Below are 19,569 nucleotides of genomic sequence, written 5' to 3'. Positions count from 1 at the left end.
TCCCACTACTCTCACGCTAAAAGAAAACTTCCTAACATATCTGTGACTCGTCTGAGTTTCAAGCTTCCATCCATGTACCCTCGTTCTGTTACTATTCCGTTTGAACATTTCGTCTATGTCCACTCTGTCAATCCCTCTGAGTATTTTATACGTTTCTATCATGTCCCCCCTCTCCCTTCTTCTTTCTAGTGTCGTAAGGCACAGTTCCCTCAGGCGCTCCTCATACCCCATCCCTCGTAGCTCTGGGACGAGTCTCGTTGCAAACCTCTGAACCTTTTCCAGTTTCATTATATGCTTCTTCAAATGGGGACTCCATGATGAGGCGGCATTCTCTAAGACTGGACTCACGTAGGCAGGGTAAAGCGCCCTAAATGCCTCCTTACTTAGGTTTCTGAATGATGTTCTAACTTTTGCCAGTGTAGAGTACGCTGCTGTCGTTATCCTATTTATATGTGCCTCAGGAGATAGATTAGGTGTTACATCCACACCCAGGTCTCTCTCGCGCGTCGTCACAGGTAGGTTGTTCCCCTTCATTGTGTACTGTCTCTTTGGTCTCCTATCTCCTAGTCCCATTTCCATAACTTTACATTTGTTCGTGTTGAATTCCAGTAGCCATTTCTCTGACCATCTCTGCAACCTGTTCAGGTCCTCTTGGAGGATCTTGCAATCCTCATCTGTCACAACTCTTCTCATCAACTTTGCGTCATCCGCAAACATCGACATGTAGGACTCTACGCCTGTAAACATGTCGTTAACATATACAAGAAATAGAATTGGTCCCAGCACCGATCCTTGTGGTACTCTACTTGTTACTGTTCGCCAGTCCGACTTCTCGCCTCTTACCATAACTTTTTGGTTCCTTCCTGTTAGGTAGTTCCTTATCCATGCTAGGACCTTTCCCCCCATCCCCGCCTGCCTCTCGAGCTTGAACAGCAGTCTCAAGTGCGGTACTGTATCAAAGGCTTTTTGGCAGTCCAGAAATATGCAGTCTGCCTAACCATCTCTGTCCTGTCTTATCCTCGTTATTTTATCATAGAATTCCAGAAGGTTTGTTAGGCACGATTTCCCTGTCCAGAACCCATGTTGATGTTTGTTCACAAACCTAATGTTCTCCTGGTGTGCAACCAGTCGTAGCCTAATTATTCTTTCCAGTATTTTACAGATGCTTGTGAGTGATACAGGTCTATAGTTAAGTGCCTCCTCCCTATCACCTTTCTTGAAGATCGGCACGACATTTGCCTTCTTCCAGCAACTGGGCAATTCTCCCGACGTAAGTGACTCATTAAAGATCATTGCCAGAGGCTCGCTGAGGGCCTGCGCTGCTTTTTTTAGTATCCACGGTGATACTTTGTCTGGTCCAACTGCTTTAGTTGCATCTAGAGTTTTCAACTGTTTCATTACCTCCTCTGCTGTCACCTCTATATCTGATAGTCTTTCATCTAGGGTAACCCCTTCCAACAATGGGAGCTGCTCAGGCTCGGTAGTGAACACTCCATGGAAACTGGCATTCAGTGCCTCGCAGATTTCCTTGTCACTTTCTGTATATGCCCCCTCTGTCTTCCTTAGTCCTGTCACTTGGTCGTTCACCGACATTTTTCTTCTTATATGACTGTGTAGTAACTTAGGTTGTTTTTTTTTCGCTTTGATTGCAATATCGATCTCATAGTCCCTTTCCGATGTTCGTCTTATGTTAATGTAATCGTTCCTAGCTCTGTTGTATCTGATCCTGTTGTCCTCTGTCCTTTGTCTTCTGTACTTCCTCCACTCCCGCCTGCTGGCCATTTTTGCTTCCTGACACTGTCTATTAAACCATGGGTTATTAAATTCCTTCTTATTTTTTCCCTTTATTGTTGGTATAAATCTCTCTTCGGCCTCCTGGCATTTCTGTATGACTAGGTCCATCATATCTTGGACTGTTTTTCCTCTAATTCTTCCTCCCACTGCACTTCACCCAGATAGTCCCTTATCCTCTTATAGTCCCCTTTCCTATAGTCAACTCTCCTTTCCCAGATCTCTTGTCCCATGGTCATAAGTTTGAATTCCATCATGTAGTCAAAGACTAGGACACAATGGTCACTGGCCCCTAGAGGTATTTCATGCTCTAAATTCTCGATATCTACTACGTTCTGGGTGAAAATCAGGTCTAATAGGCTCGGTGCATCTATTCCTCTTTCCCTTGTGTCTTCCTTCACATGTTGTGTTAGGAAATTCCTGTCTATAACATCTACTAATTTTGCTCCCCACGTTTCGTCCCCTCCATGGGGATTCCTTGATTCCCAATTTATCTCTCCTTGATTTAGGTCCCCCATGATCAGCAGCTTCGCTCTCATTCTGTGGGCTAGTGTTGCTGCCTTCTGCAGTTCATCTATACATGCCTTGTTGTTGTCATCATACTGCTGCCTGGGTCTTCTACTATAAGGTGGAGGATTGTAGATTACCAAGATCACAATCTTCCTCCCATCTACTATCAGAGTTCCATGTATGAAGCTTGTGCACTCATTGGTAACCCAATTTCCCAGGTCTTCAAACTTCCATTCCCGCTTTATTAGGAGTGCCACTCCCCCTCCCTGTCTCTGTGTCCTCTCTTTTCGTATCACCTGGTACCCTTCCGGAAAGATTGCATCTGAGATCATGTCATTAATTTTAGTTTCCACAATTGCAACTATGTCAGGATCTGCTTCACTCACTCTTTCTTTTATCTCTTCTGCTTTATTAGATACCCCATCAGCATTGGTGTACCAAACCTTGAGATTCTTCATGGAAACTCTTGTACCAGAGTTTTCCCTTTCTCTGGGGGTCTGGGGGGGATTTGGGGGGTGTCTGAGGGGTGACTGGAGGCAGGGGGACCTGGGGGATCTGGGGGGTGTCTGGGGGATGACTGGGGACGGGGAGGATCTGGGGGATGTCCGGGGGGTTCCGGACATGTGTGTGTGTGTGTGTGTGTGTGTGTGTGTGTGTGTGTGTGTGTGTGTGTGTGTGTGTGTGTGTGTGTGTGTGTGTGTGTGTGAGTATGAGTGTGTGTGTGTGTGTGTGTGTGTGTGTGTGAGTATGAGTGTGTGTGTGTGTGTGTGTGTGTGTGTGTGTGTGTGTGTGTGTGTGTGTGTGTGTGTGTGAAATTGAGTTTTTGAAAGCAAGAACTATTTTTTTCTGATCAGTTATATGCAACAATGTGGGCATTCAATACTTTGAATTCTATTGTGAATTAATAAAAATTCATTTTCAGTGTTATTTTATCAATATGTTTTAGTTGCCAGACTACTTACAAAATAATTGTTCATATTTCGGGTGACAATAGCTTCGAAATTGGTCTGATTGTGTAGAGCGAACCTTTATTACTGTTACATATTGCAACGTCTCATTCATAATGTATTCCTAAAGGCAGGAGTTGCAAACACGCTAAATGGGGGGAATCAATTTGAAATATAATCATATTTGTTCAATATATACACAGATGAGCTACATCTCATCTGTGTTAGGGAATCTGTACAAAATAAACCAGTTAAAGTACAATGTGTATGAACATATCACAATACATTCAGTCAAGTCTTCTATCATAGAACCAATAATAGAATATATGAATATAATAAGTTTGATATATCGACAAATAATATAGAGTATGATAAGTTTACTTAACTCGTGCATGCAACATTAAGCACATATAATTGCAAAATTGGCATATGAACTATATGCTGGAATATAATAATATTAATTAAATGCACTCGGTCGTGAAAATATTAATATTAACACAATCTCATTGCCTCAGTATATACGTGCACAAATAAAATTATAACCACAAAAGGAAAGTAGTGAAAATAAATAAGCGTGCTAGATAATTGAAAACTTAATCATTATTTTCCAAAACAGTCATAAACAATGTTTGAACAATGTTTATTTTTTGCCCAACTTCAATAAAAAATTCTATTTTGGTACTTTTTTGGGAGTAATACAATATAAGTATATTACTTCTGTTTATATGAAGCATCCCAGCTTGAAAATATTAATTCACATCAAATAGTAAATTCACGTTTTTTTTTATTAAATAAAGGAGAATGAAACAATACATCTACTTTCCTGAAGTCTAACTCAATATTATGAATGTCGATCACTGGGTCTTTAAGCCAGATTTTTATATCGTTTGTACTGAAATCTTTGCTTTCGAAGACCTAAATAGATGAAGACTCAAATGTGAGCAGGACACACACCAACCAGTCCTTAGACCAAGTCCATTCCATCCAGCGATTGACCCCAAAGACGCATTCATCAATTTTAACATGCTGTTCATACAAAACAGGAATTTTCTCAAATATAAATTAATATTATTATTTATTAGCATACTGTGTATATTTAGACATTGTTTAGGTTAGGTGTTTAGGTTCTGTTGGCGCTTTTTTGTATTTGTAGTACGTGGGTGAAGCATTTACAGCGTTGTGGTTCGAAGAAAAGTAATCATCAGTTGATGACTGCTGATGAATTGTTGTTCCGGAAGTTTTCGGACGTCATCAGTTGTGAATCGTGTGTAAACCGTTTTTCCTTCATAAACAGGGATGTATGGCGGGTGAATAGAATGGACTTTGGACTTTGTTTATGAGGACGGGCTGCACACACAGTGTTAATACCCCATGAAGTCAATGATCCAATTGATGTTCTATGGCTCAACCACGATCAGACGTCCTGATGCGGGATGTCCAAAGTTTGCTATTATAGGTATATAAAGTCACGTGACCTTTAAAACGCCGTGGAGTGAAATGTAGTCAGACCTCTAGCCAGAGCAACTTTTCTTTTTTACCAAAATACTATATAAAAGCTTACATAAGACCCAATGACAAACTCTAGTCATAAATATATGCATAAAATCTTTCGTTGCAGCCCTTAATTCATGTTAGCCATGTGATGAGCATGATTGTCACTGATGGCTGAGTAACGTAATGACAGAAAACGGCATTGCAATCCGCCAGAATTTCATTTTCTAAAACCGCTGCATTCTACTGATTTGTGCCATTACATCACCTTAATGCAATTTTGCTCTCTTTCACTCACTTCTTGAATAATAAATGGGTTATAAACAACCCTTTTCATTTGTCTTTGTTTCAAAAACAAAATATATATTTCTTGACTGTTTGAGTTCATTATTAATCTAAAAATTCGTTGGATGTTCTAACAAGATTTTTGCAGAGTAAGTCAATAATAAGTTGCTACCTGATATTGTAAAACAATTTGAAGAACATACGAACCAAGGAAACTGCAGAAGGCCTATTGTCCCATACGAGGCAGCTCCTATTTATATCAACCCATAGGGGCAACAGTGCTAGGGTGTATGGGGAGTTGGTAAGAACGGGGGTGACATAGAGGCAACAGAAAGTAGGTGGGAGGAGGTGAATATTATATGGCTTGTGACACAGTTTTAAAGATAGCAGTGTTGCAGACGAGGATATGTTTAATTTGTGAATGAAGATAAAGATTCCAGGTGGAAATAATCGTGTTAAAGTCAAGTTGAAGTCAAGTTCTTCAAGTCCAAAACTCTCACGTTAATGCAGCTTCACTGTTGCTTCCCGTTTTAAGAACATGGGAAGCCCTATCTTAGTTCTAATCCCAGTTAAAGAAAATGAATCCTTTCAAATTCTTGTTAAATTTTATTTTATTTATACTATCAAAAAAATGTTGATCAACTTTTCCTTCTTGGTCTGGCTGCTTTCAAAATACAATTGATTTTCTGCCAGTCGGTGTCTTTCTTCCTTCCTTTTTGTGTTTTTGCGCTCTTATCAAATTCCAGTATTATTTTGAATAATCCTTATGATCCGGGGGGAGTCTCCTTTGTAACTCTCCCCATCTGTTATGACATGTATGCTTTGAGGAAAAGATATAATTTCACTTTAGTGAAATTGTGACTTTTGCCTGACGACATAAACCAAAACATTAACTTGATTGAACCTCACGTATCACGTTCTCTCGTCTCTACTCCCTCCCTTAACATCTTTTTCTCAGCCTTTGTTATCTTCACCATACTTTATCATTTTTTCTTTCAACACTGTTGTGCTTCTCAGTGGCTTCTTCCATTGTTTTCCCCCCGGATAAGAAATATTTCAGAAGAAATCCAGAAGTCCAGAAGAAATATTTATGTTGCATATCACAAACTAGAGAGCCAATTCGGTTTCTCATTATTTCTCGTACCATCGAGATATCATATAATGAGATAGTCAGTAGGAGCTGTGAGGAGGATTCGAACTTTTGTTTTGGGTACTCCCAAGCTTACGTTTATGACCACTACACCACGAACTAGTAAAATAATTGCAGGCTGGGAATCAACTTAATCCTCTAGGGTTCATGAGCCTTCTACTGAAGCCGAACCAGATTTTCACACAACTTGCTTAGTCTAACCACTTGGGCTGGACGATAGAGCGATAGTCTCGCTTCATGCAGGTCGGCGTTCAATCTCCAATCGTCCAAGTTTTTGCCCACCATTCCTTCCCCCCGTCCCATCCCAAATCCTTATCCTGATCCCTTCCAGGTGCTATATAATTTTATTGGCTTGGCCCCTTCCCCTGATAATTCCGTCTCTGATTTTGTGATCTAGATGTAGTCCACCTCCAAGGATTCTCTTCAATGCACAAAGAATCTTACCACGCCAAGGCGTTTCCTTGGGACTACCGCAGAGCATAAGTTCGAATCCTCCTTCACGGCTCCTCCTGATTTCTTTTCATGGATTCATTACGTTAGTGTGACTTCTCTGAGCATAGCCAACATTATCACCCATTTCCTCTCCTCGTGGGTGATCTGTGTTCACTTTATTTTCTGGTTCTCCGCGGGGTGGGAGAGGCAGGGCGGCTTTATGTACAGCCGAGCCGCACATGCACCTTTAAACATAATATAAGTAGGCAAGCACTACACATCTGTCAGTGGTATTGGCAAGATGAAGTGTCCTGTTACTTCCCTTGGTCCTTGGTTAGTGGTCTACGTCATTCCTCGGTCCTTGGTTAGTGGTCTACGTCATTCCTCGGTCCTTGGTTAGGGGTCTACTTCATTCCTCGGTCCTTGGTTAGGGGTCTACTTCATTCCTCCGTCTTTGGTTAGTGGTCTACTTCATTCTTCGGTCATTGTCATCATTATTTCGACAGTCTCTGGCACCGTTCCTTACACTGTCTCTGGCACCGTTCCTTACACTGTCTCTGGCACCGTTCCTTACACTGTCCCTCGCACCGTTCCTTACACTGTTTCTGGCACCGCTCTTTACACTGTCTCTGGCACCGTTCCTTACACTGTCTCTGGCACCGTTCCTTACACAGTCTCTGGCACTGTTCCTTACACTGTCCCTCGCACCGTTCTTTACACTGTCCCTCACACCGTTCTTTACACTGTCTCTGGCACCGTTCCTTACACTGTCTCTGGCACCGTTCCTTGCACAGTCTCTGGCACTGTTCCTTACACTGTCCCTCGCACCGTTCTTTACACTGTCCCTCGCACCGTTCTTTACACTGTCCCTCGCACCGTTCTTTACACTGTCTCTGGCACCGTTCCTTACACAGTCTCTGGCACCGTTCCTTACACTGTCCCTCGCACCGTTCCTTACACTGTCTCTGGCACCGTTCCTTATACTGTCTCTCGCACCGTTCCTTACACTGTCCCTCGCACCGTTCCTTACACTGTCCCTCGCACCGTTCCTTACACTGTCTCTGGCACCGTTCCTTACACTGTCCCTCGCACCGTTCCTTACACTGTCTCTGGCACCGTTCCTTACACTGTCCCTCGCACCGTTCCTTACACTGTCCCTCGCACCGTTCCTTACACTGTCCCTCGCACCGTTCCTTACACTGTCCCTCGCACCGTTCCTTACACTGTCTCTGGCACCGTTCCTTACACTGTCTCTGGCACCGTTCCTTATACTGTCTCTGGCACCGTTCCTTATACTGTCTCCCGCACCGTTCCTTACACTGTCTCTGGCACCGTTCCTTACACTGTCTCTGGCACCGTTCCTTACACTGTCTCTGGCACCGTTCCTTACACTGTCTCTGGCACCGTTCCTTACACTGTCTCTGGCACCGTTCCTTACACTGTCTCTCGCACCGTTCCTTACACTGTCTCTGTGCAACTCATAAATACTCTCCCAGTTGATCATTTAATCCCCGTAATTACTCAATTGTCTGTGTAGACAATACGGAGCTCGTTGCGCGTACAGTCAGGTGGACAAAAGTTGATAATATATGCAGCGATGTATGAGGGCTGAAGCACCGGTTTGAAGGAGGAGGGGGGAGGGGGAGGGGGAGGGGGAGGGGGAGGGGGAGGGGATGGGATGGGGAGGGGTGATGGGGAGGGGGGGGGAGGGGGAGGGGGAGGGGGAGGGGACAAAGCAGTGGCTTGATGGAAGAGTGGCAGGTTGCTGACAACAGTGGGAGGGGGGGTGTAGCGTGTGTAAGTTCATCTGTATGCGCCTGTCTATGTATCTCTCTCTCTCTCTCTATCCCTCCCTCTCTTTCTACCTCCCATCCTCCTTCTTTCTCCCTCTGTGTATCACTCTTACCCCTTTTCACTCTATCTCCTTCTCTCCCCTTTCTCCTTTGGTCCCTCCCTCCCTCTCTCCCCTCTCTTCATACATCTATCACTCACCCTTTCACTTTCTTTCTCTTTCCCTCAGGAGAGAGAAAATTGCCAGTTAAAAAGGCCTCCCTCACTCTAAGCTCTAATAGCTTTACCCTCCACGCACAAGGAGTAAACACAGATAGCAAATAAACCCAACAAACACACACATTTATTTAAGTGACTGATAAACAGGAGTTGTGTTACTTATCGATGTTTGCAGACGGTGCAGGACCAGCGAGTACAGCTGATAAAGATGACGGTTGTAAGATTCTGGAAGATATCTTAACCAGGCTTTAGAGATGGTTTGAGAAATGGCTATTGGAGGTCAGCACCAGCTAGTGCAATGTGAGGGAAAGGAGAACAGATGCCAGAAGACATAAAGGAAAGTACACGAAGTAGGGAAACTACCTTCCTGTAAATGGTTGAGAAAAAGGCCTGGGAGCGGACATAACACCAAACCTAACTCCGGAAGCTCGTAGCAATAGGTTAACATCAACAGCCTTCTCTACTGGAGCAAAAGTCAGACCATCATTCAGAAACCTATATAAGGAGGCATTTAGATCGCTGGAATAAATGCATAAATTGTCATGCACATAAATTGACAATTTATGTGTATGACAGTTGACAATTTATGCACACGTGTGCATAAATTGTAATGCACACTTCCGTGGAACACACGTGGGATCCAGGGTTCGAGTCCACTATAGCCCAGGTGAATGAAACATTAGAAAGAATTGTGTGTGTCAGAGTAGTTAATAAATGGAATGCATTAGGCAGTGACGTGGTGGAGGCTGACTATATACACAGATTATAGTTTAGATATGATAGAGCCCAAAAGTTTCAAGAACCTGTAAACCAGTTGAGTGACTGTTGAGAAGCAGGACCAAAGATCTGAAACTACAATGGACACTCAACAACAAAAACACAGAACAAGGACAGAGACCGTGTATTAAAAATAGTGTGAAACGAGAGAATAAAGGAGAAGATTCTAACAAGGAAGAGCCACCTGCAACACACGGGAGAATTTAGAAAAGTATTCCACCAGAGGACATGACGAGGGAGAAGAGAGCTATGGCTGCAGAACGAAGAAGTGCAGGACGAGAGGAGAAAACAAGGAAAACACAGCTCCCAACACAACATCCCCAGTAGTGAGGGGGGAACCCACAACCAGCAACTGTAACACCAGAGGGCAGGGAAACTCCACCACGCTCCTCTGCTTAGAAAGCCCCCCCTACCCTGAACCCCTCCCTGCCCCACTCAAATGTTCAGCCAACTATCCCTGCCCCCTCATCCCACTCTCATCCTACTTACCCACCTGTACTCCTGCCATGTCCCCCTCCCCCCATTTCCCCCACTGTTTTCCCTCACCCCTTCATCCCATACCCTCCCTGCCCCTCAATCCCCCCTTCATTTGACCCCCATCCCTCACTCCAGTATCCTCTGAGACCCCGTTATCCACCCCACAAAACTTCACGCCCATAGAACAGCTTCCACCATCAGCAGAACGCTCACCAAGAAGGGAACATGTGAAGGGACAGAAGAAAGTGAGTCTGAAGGCAATGTACACTAACATAGACGGGATTACAAATAAAACAAACGAACTTGGAGAATGGGTACTTGAAGAAAACCCAAACATAATAGCACTCAAAGACACAAAGCTAAAGAAAACCATAACAAATGCAGTGTTTCCACAGGGCTACTGTGTTGAGAGGAAAGGGGGAGAAGGAAAAGGCGGTGGTGGTGTAGCTCTGCTGGTAAGAATAGGCTGAGATTTTGAGGAGATGGTTATTCAGGGCTGTAAAGGTTTCAGTGAGTACATAGCAGGTACCATAGCAACTGGAGGACAAAAAATTATAGTCGAGTCATATATAATCCACCACCAAATGACACAAGACCCAGACAGGAATATGATAGAAATAACATATCCACCATTAACATAATAAAGAGAGCAGCTTCTCTCGCTAGTAGGAATGGATCTGGATTACTAATCATGAGGGACTTTAACCACGGGAAGATAGATTGGGAGAACAGAAATCCATATGGAAGACCAGATACATGGAGAGCTAAGCTGCTGGACGCGGAAACAAGAAACTTTCTAAGTCAACACACCAAGGGACCGACAAGAATGAAAGGAGAAGATAAACCAGCAATGCTTGATCTGATATTTACCCTCAATGAGTGGGATATTAGGGAAGTTAAGTTAGAAGCACCTTTGGGAATGAGTGATCATAGTGTATTGATTTTTGAGTACCTGATAGAGCTAGGACTTCTCCCCCCCCCCCCAAAAAAAAAAAACTAGGAAACAAAAGGTTGGAATACAGAAAGGTATATTGTGAGAGGATGAGAAGTATCCTAAGGGATATACCATGGGACTCAGAGCTAAGTCTGTACAAGACATGATGGACTATGTCACCCAAAAGTGTCAGGAGACAGTAAGCAGGTTTGTTCCGGCTCAAAAGGAAAATTCCGAGAAGCAAAAGAAGAATCCATGGTTTAATAAGGCATGTATGTAAGCAAAGGAACTGAACAAATGGGTGTGGAGGAACTTCCGAAATAACAGAACACCAGAAAGCAGAGAGAGATACCAGAGAACCAGAAATTATATAGCAAGCAAAGACAAGACCGAACCAAAGCAACTCCACAGTCAAATCAGGAGGAAAACAACAGTGTAAGAACAGGTAGTGAAACTTAGAACAGTCGAGGACAGGTATACAGAGAATGACAAAGAGGTGTGTGAAGAACTCAACAAGAGTTTCCAGGAGGTCTTCACAATAGAACAAGGTGAGGTCACTGCGTTATTAGAGGGGGCAGTAAACCAGGAGGCCTTGGAAGGGTTCGAAATTACGAGAGGTGAGGTCAAGAGACAACTGAAGGATCTCGGTAGTGAGAAAGGTTGTTGGTCCAGACGGGATCTCACCATGGGTACTGAAAAAGTGTGTAGAGGCACTCTACTTGCCACTCTCCAAAGTGTATAGTAGGTCACTGGAGTCGGGAGACCTTCCATATATATGGAAGAAGACTAACGTGGTCCCAATATACAAAAAGCGTGACAGACACTGAACTACAGGCCAGTGTCCTTAACTTGTATACCATGCAAGGTGATGGAGAAGATCGTGAGAAAAAATCTAGTAGTACATCTGGAGAGAAGGGACTTCCTGACAAATCGCCAACATGGGTTCAGGGAGAGTAAATCTTGTCTGACTGGCTTAATAGAATTCTACGACCAGGTGACAAAGATTAAATAAGAAAGAGAAGGCTGGAGGCCTGCATTTTTTTTGGACTGTCGGAAAGCCTTTGACACAGTCCCCTATATGAGGCTGGTACATAAGCTGGAGAGACAGGCAGGCGTAACTGGTAAGGTGCTCCAGTGGATATGGGAATATCTAAGCAATAGGAAGTAAAGAGTTACAGTGAGGTGTGAAACCACAGATTAGTGTGAAGTCACCAGTGGAGTCCCACAGGGCTCTCTACTCGGTGAAATCCTGTTTCTGATATACGTAACTATCTCCCTGTGGGAATAGACACATTCCTCTGAATGTTTGCTGACGATACCAAAATTATGAGAAGGATTAAGACAGAGGAGGAATGCTTGAGGCTTCAAGAAGACCTAGATAAACTGAATGAATGGTCGATAAATGGTTGTTAGAGTTTAACCAAAGCAAATGTAATATAATGAAGATAGGTGTAGGGAGCAGGAGGCCAGTTGCAAGATATCATTTGGGAGAGAAAATTCTTCAAGAGCCAGAGAGAGAGAAACAATTGGGGATTGATATCACGCCAGACCTGTCCCTTGAAGCCCATATCTAGAGGTTAACATCAGCAGCATATGCCAGGTTGACTAACATAAGAACGGCCTTTAGACACTTGTGTAAGGAATCATTCAGAACTTTGTACACCACCTATGTCAAACCAATCTTGGTGTATGCAGCCCCAGCATGGAGTCCATATCTAATCAAGCATAAGACAAAACTGGAAAAGGTTCAAAGGTTTGCCACCAGACTAGTACCCGAGCTGAGAGGTATGAGCTACGAGGAGCGACTACAGGAATTAAACCTCACGTCGCTGGAAGACAGAAGAGTTAGAGGGACATGATCACCACTTACAAGATTCTCAGAGGAATTGACAGGGTAGATAACGACAGACTATATAACACAAGGGGTATTCGTACTAGGGGACACAGGTGGAAATTGAGAGCCCAAATGAGCCACAGAGATATTAGAAAGATTTTTTTGTGTCAGAGTGGTTGACAAATGGAATGCATTAGGAAGTGATGTGGTGTTGGCTGACTCCATACACAGTTTCAAGTGTAGATATGATAGAGCCCAATAGGCTCAGGAACCTGTACACCAGTTGATTGACAGTTGAGAGGCGGGACCAAAGAGCCAGAGCTCAACCCCCGCAAGCACAAATAGGTGAGTACAAATAGGTGAGTATACACACACACACACACACACACACACCATCATGAGTAAGGAATTACCTAACAGACAGGTATCAGAGAGTGACAGTGAGGGGTGAGGAGTCGGACTGGGGCAGAGTAACAAGCGGGATGCCTAAAAGCTACTGTGCTGGGACCCATTCTATTCCTCATTTATGTAAATGACTTGACTACCGGGGTTCATTTTTTTTTTAAGGGATATTCCTGCCGGGGGCCTAAGCTTCTGGCTGGCGCACTAAGTGTTGCTTGTTTCTGTTTTACTTGGGCAGAGTATGAGTATTTATGACTCGTATGGTCGCTTCAGTAAGATTTTGCCATATATGTTTAACAACTTCTGCTCTGTCGAATCTAAGTTGAAATCTTAATGGGTTTGTAACTGTGCACTGTGTTAGATAATGTTCCAGTGGTCTGTCGGGCATTTCTCCACACTGCTGACATTTCCTCTCATCTTCCGGAACCTGTAAGCCTATTTCCCATGCACCTGGTTATCCAAGCCTGATGCGATGTAAGTGTACTGCTGTTGCTCTACTGCTCCCTTTCATCAAACTAAGTGGTTCGTAGTTGGTTGAATTATTTTACCTACCCGCAGATCCTGATGTTGCAACTGCTGTGTTGTGGTCACTGTACATCTTCTGCATTGCTCTGTTTCAAATTACTTTCTTAATCTGTGATAGACTCTATGGTATGTAAATGTCTACACTTCTTCTCTTAATTGCAAGTTTTGCAGCTTCGTCTGCAATGTCATTTCCTATTATTCCCACATGACTTGGCACCCAGTTGATAAGTACTCGTCGGCCTTGTCGTTTGAGTGTTTGCATTAATGATATGACATTTGTGATCAGATGTATGTTATCACATATGTGTTCTTGTTACAAGGTTTCAATGGCGGTTCTCGAATCTGTATGTATGATAACATGTAGTCAGTGTGCAGAAAGAGCATGTTCCAAAGCCTTTTGAATAGCTAGCATCTCTGTTTGTAAAGTCGAACACTCATTTGAGAGCCTCCAACTATTTACAGAGTTTCTGGCTTTAACTGCAGCTCCGGTTTCTTGTCCCTGCTGGTCTACTGACCCATCCGTGAAGTAAGTGAAGCTGTCGGATGCCAAGTTTGCTTCTATATGCATCTGTGCAAAGTGACGGAGCAGATGAGGATTTGTCTGGTTCTTTTTTCCTTCAATAACCGTAATCTTAAAGTCTGCTGGCGGAGATTCCCAAGGGGCTTGCATAACAATGTCTGCATGTATTTCGTCGACACCCTTCTCAGTGATTTTGTTTGTTATGTCGAATGTATTGATGGTGTTTATCGCACAATGGGTCCACCTGTTGCTATTGGAACCGGGGTTGAGTCCTTTATGTCCATGTTTACAGATGATGCAAAACTAATGAGGGTTGAGACAGATGAGAACTGCAACATTCTCCAGAATGACTTGAACAGGTTGCAGAGCAGGTCCGAGAAATGGCTGCTAGAGTTCAACACTAACTAGTGCAAGGTGATGGAAGCAGAATTAGGAGCCAGGAGACCAAAAGGCCAATCTACTATGAAGGGAAACTACCTCCCGATAACAACTAGAGGAAAAGATCTGGGAGAAGACATAACACTAAACCTAACTGCAGAGGATCATATAAACAGAATAACGTCCGCCGCTTACTCTACCCTGGCAAAAGTTAGAACATCCTTCAGGAACTTGAATAAAAAGGCTTTTATATCACTTTATACCGCCTATGTGAGACTAGTTTTACAGTATGCGGACCCATCCTGCAACCTCCTTCTTACAAAATCATAAGGAAACTCGAAAAGGTGCAGAAGTCAGCAACGAGACTCGTCCCAGAGCTGCAAGGGATGAGGTACGAAGACAGACTGAAGGATCTAAGCCTGACAACGTTAGAAAGGAGGAAGATGGGGGAATATGATAGAGACGTATACAATATTTAGAGGGATTGACAAGGTAGAAACGGGGGAAATGTTTACAATGAAGATTATTAGAACAAGTAGACATGGTCACCATATACAAGATTCTCAAAGGAATTGATAGTGTAGATAAAGACAGGCTATTTAACAAAAGAGGCACACACACACAAAGGGACACTGGTTGAAATTTAGTGCCCAAATGAGCCACATAGATATTAGATAGAACTTTTTCAGTGTCAGAGTTGTTGACAAATGGAATGCATTAGGAAGTGAAGTGGTGGAGGCTGACTCCATACACAGTTTCAAGTTTAGATATGATAGACCCCAGTCGGCTCAGGAACATGTACACCAGTTAATTGACAGTTAACATGCGGGACCAAAGATCCAGAGCACAAATAGGTGAGTACAAATAGGTGAGTACACTCCCGAGCATTACCCCACGGTCCAACAGTATCTGGGAGCAAAGTGAAACAAAAGAGTATGGCCGAAATATAGTTAACACTGAACAGAAGAAATTCATAATGCATACAGAGAGGCCAGAAATGAGCTCACTGAAACTTGAAGAGTAGAGAACAGGTAATACGAAACTGATATACATTGCATTCAAGGTTAAGTCCCGGCCAGAACTGTTCTATACTCATATTAGGAGGAGAATGACTGCAAAGGACCATGACAATAGACTTGATCAAACTGAGAACAAACGTGTTCTGCCTTGAGGGGGTTGGGGCTTTTGGGACGTAAGCCTCCAAAAAGGAAGTTTACGCTGCACATGGCATACTGACCAATATCCATGAATCACTCAGAAACTTGGACAATGGGGCTTTCCGGGCCATATATACAGTGAAGGTGAGACCTAATCTTGTATATGTATCCCCAGCATCGAAAGCCTGTCTGAAAAACGACAAGGATAAACTAGAAAAGGTCCAAAGATATGTAACGAGACTTGTTTCTGAATTGAGGAGATTAAGATATGAGGAAAGACTGAAAGTAATTGACCGTATCACACCAGAGGAAAGGATAGAGGAACATGATAACATATACGATCCTAAGGGGAACTGACAAAGTAGACAAAGAAACATTGTTTAAAGGTAGGAACAGCAGAACTGCAGAACAACTTTTTGTTTCAAGTTTCCAGGTTACAGATGAAAATCAGAGACTAATTATCAAATTAGAGACGTCTGACAAAGGTTTTATCAATGTTAGAACTGTTAATAAGTGAAACAGATTAGACGTAGAAACCGTTGAGGCTAATTCGATTCAAAGCTTCAAATGTAAATATGAAAAAAGTTTGAGAAATGAGTCACTGCATTAATCTAAGAATCTTCTGAAGGCTGGGCTAGGAGGCTAGCTCAACCCTGCGAGCACATCTAGGTGAGTACACACACACACACACACACACCAGGTAATAGATAGGAAATATGTTGAAAAAAATGTATCTATTATCCATGAATGTAATGCATACATAAAAACTTCCTTAAAAGGGATTTGCTAATATCCACATTCTAGCACACTATTAAATAATTAATATTTCTTGAAAAGCAGTTTGAATCCCGAGTCATTATCATAGTTATCTCTAGACTGGCAATAAAAATAAAGATTAGAGTATTGTAGAATCCCCTCACACTTGGAGCTTGAAAATGCTTGTCATATAGTTTGTTTATCTTCATACAGACATAGTTTGTCTCTATTGTATATATATATATATATATATATATATATATATATATATATATATATATATATATATATATATATATATATATATATATATGTCGTACCTAGTAGCCAGAACGCACTTATCAGCCTACTATGCAAGGCCCGATTTGCCTAATAAGCCAAGTTTTCATGAATTAATGTTTTTTCGACAACCTAACTTACCTAACCTAACCTAACCTAATTTTTTCCGCTACCTAACCTAACCTAACCTATGAAGATAGGTTAGGTTAGGTTAGGTAGGGTTGGTTATGTTCGGTCATATATCTATATCTACGTTAATTTTAACTCCAATAAAAAAAATTGACCTCATACATAATGAAATGGGTAGCCTTTATCATTTCATAAGAAAGAAATTAGAGAAAATATATTTATATATATTATATATATATATTATATATATATATTTATATATATATATATATATATATATATATATATATATATATATATATATAATATATATATATATATATATATATATATATATATATACAAAAGAATGGGGGTGGTAGGAGAAGATAATATTAGTGTTCAGTGAGAAACCACAAGGTCTCCTCTGAATACTTTTTATTTTCTTCTCCGAGGCTATGGGTCCCCACATTGGCACCAGAGGTGGTACCCTCACAAACCCTCTATATATATATATATATATATATATATATATATATATATATATATATATATATATATATATATATATATATATATATATATATATATATATACATATATATATATATATATATATATATATATATATATATATATATATATATACATATATATATATATATATATATATATATATATATATATATATATATATATATATATATATATATATATATATATAAACTTTAGATTTGTTACTTTAGCCTGATTATAACTCTCAACCCTCAAGGACTCGAACCTAGGCAGTCAAGAAAGCAGTCCAATACTGAACTCAACATTGAACTATATCGATATATGTATCAATACCAACACTGAACTATATCACTCAACATTGTTGATTGCACCATAAGTATTATGAGATCTGAGGCAGTCTGTATATAAAAGATTTACGTCTATCAAACAGACTAAATGAATTCAAACCATTGAAATTAGTAATTTATAGTAATTAGGATTACGAGTGTTATAGAAGCATGGTGTAATTAAAATCTGAAACAAAGCGAGTACTTAAATATATTAACAAAGTTACATTCCGTTTTTGGTTTTAATTAATCTACTAATTTCCTCGATCTCTCCTCTCGCAGTCTTGACAGTCATCAACACGTGTAATAAGACTTGAATTCTCATCTTCGGAAATGTGGGCTTACCGATAATTCGTTAAATGGACTTTGAGGCTTGGTACCTCTATTGATACTTATTAGCAGTTAATACCCCTTGAATCTCATATAAGAATCATTTGCAGGTAATGGTTTAATTACTTAAAGTTGCTTCAGACTCGCCTGGAGACATTAACGTTGGTTTTGGCAGACACATTATATTTTCACTTTTTAAATCTTGCAAAAGGGAAGTCATCTATGAGGAGAAAACGCTTTTACAGTATGTGTATAGAACTTGCAAAGGGATACGTGAAGGGAATGGAGCTGGGAACGAGGGACTGAGTAGAAAAACAATGCTAATGGTAAACTAATGGTGAATTAATGGTGATTTAATGGTGAACTATTTGAACTAAAGGTGATTTATTATTATCCTCTTAGTACTCCAGTCATCACCTTCATGCAGTCTGTATTAAATTAGTTCCATTTTCTGCAATTTAAACTCAGTTAGGTTTGGTTCCCTTCTGCTTGCCGTCAGTGCTCTCTCAGTTCGCACTAGAAGGGAATTCCTCTAATACACTCATAGTTATTAGTTCCAGAATCCCAATTTACTTGCCTAAAGTGGTTCACTTCTAGTGAGACATTCAGAGTGTTTTCCAGTATTATATTAATTGGTTGAATACTCGTCTGCTCAGGCCGTAATCCAATTCCGTATTCTAGAGCCAAGTTTACACTGGCTCTGGGAAAACCTTGGCGATATGAGTAGACGAATATAAAAATAAAAATTAAACAAATATGGAAAAATCGTCAGTGTAAGAAAGATCTACGCCTGCTAACCGGAGTCAGAATTAGTCTCTTCCGTACCGACTCGTAGGAGAAAAAGGCCACACACTAAATACAGAAACTCCTGTAGATTCATGACTCCTGTAAGCTGACACATTCTCTGGACTTACAAGACTCAGACTCTCTAGCAAGTCTTTTCAGCAGTATAACACACTAACCCTGTATTCATTGGGCATAGTTATATCAACCTGCTCATATTCTAGCTCCTCTAGACTCATCATCTCATCATTAAGCTGGGTTAAATGATATCCTATGTAGTTCGATGTTTGGTAAAGCTTAGCTTCTTTGACATAAATATTGCTAAATATTTCATCTAGATGTTGCTTCTTTGATGTCATCTGCGTCATCCACCTGTAGACATCGTTGATCGATAAATTATTAATCATTTTACTTTCTTGTAGCTCGAAATGGGGAAATATAATTAACGAACCACTTTGTTAATTTCTCATAGTTGCATGCATGCTATATTAATATACCTGATTTTCAAGTTCAGTGATCACCATCCAACATAAATTATAAAAACTGTCTTTGCCTTTACTTTAAAAAGAAGATAAAATATTTATGGAACAACTTCATGCACTTTAAAAGGGCTAAGCCAGTATGGCTAAGCGTATGAGGCACGCGCGTGTGTGTGTGCTCACCTAGTTGTATTTACCTAGTGGTGCTTGCGGAGGTTGAGCTTTGATCTTTCGGCCCGTCTCTCAACTGTCAATCAACTGTTACTAACTAATGTTATGTTGTGGTCGGTCGAGGGTGTCCCTCCCGGACAACCAACCGAAAATCGTTGAGTGGTTGTTCTTTGATCAGGAAATCACCCTGTACGCCTCTTG

The 19,569-nt window shown here is 41.3% G+C and overlaps 1 protein-coding gene across 1 annotated transcript in view; it reads left to right on the top strand.

Moving 5' to 3' along the window:
- LOC123758512 (mucin-2-like) overlaps positions 1-8,143 on the top strand; it is a 44,716-nt gene extending 36,573 nt beyond the window's left edge. The window contains exon 2 of the mRNA XM_069322992.1: positions 7,113-8,143. Coding sequence (XP_069179093.1) covers positions 7,113-8,143 — 1,031 coding nt within the window. The remainder of the gene's footprint in view (positions 1-7,112) is intronic.
- Positions 8,144-19,569: the final 11,426 nt, after the last annotated feature.

Source organism: Procambarus clarkii, chromosome 11 (assembly GCF_040958095.1).
Source record: "Procambarus clarkii isolate CNS0578487 chromosome 11, FALCON_Pclarkii_2.0, whole genome shotgun sequence".
NCBI classification, from domain to species: domain Eukaryota; kingdom Metazoa; phylum Arthropoda; class Malacostraca; order Decapoda; family Cambaridae; genus Procambarus; species Procambarus clarkii.
This window is presented reverse-complemented; position numbering and strand designations above follow the sequence as displayed.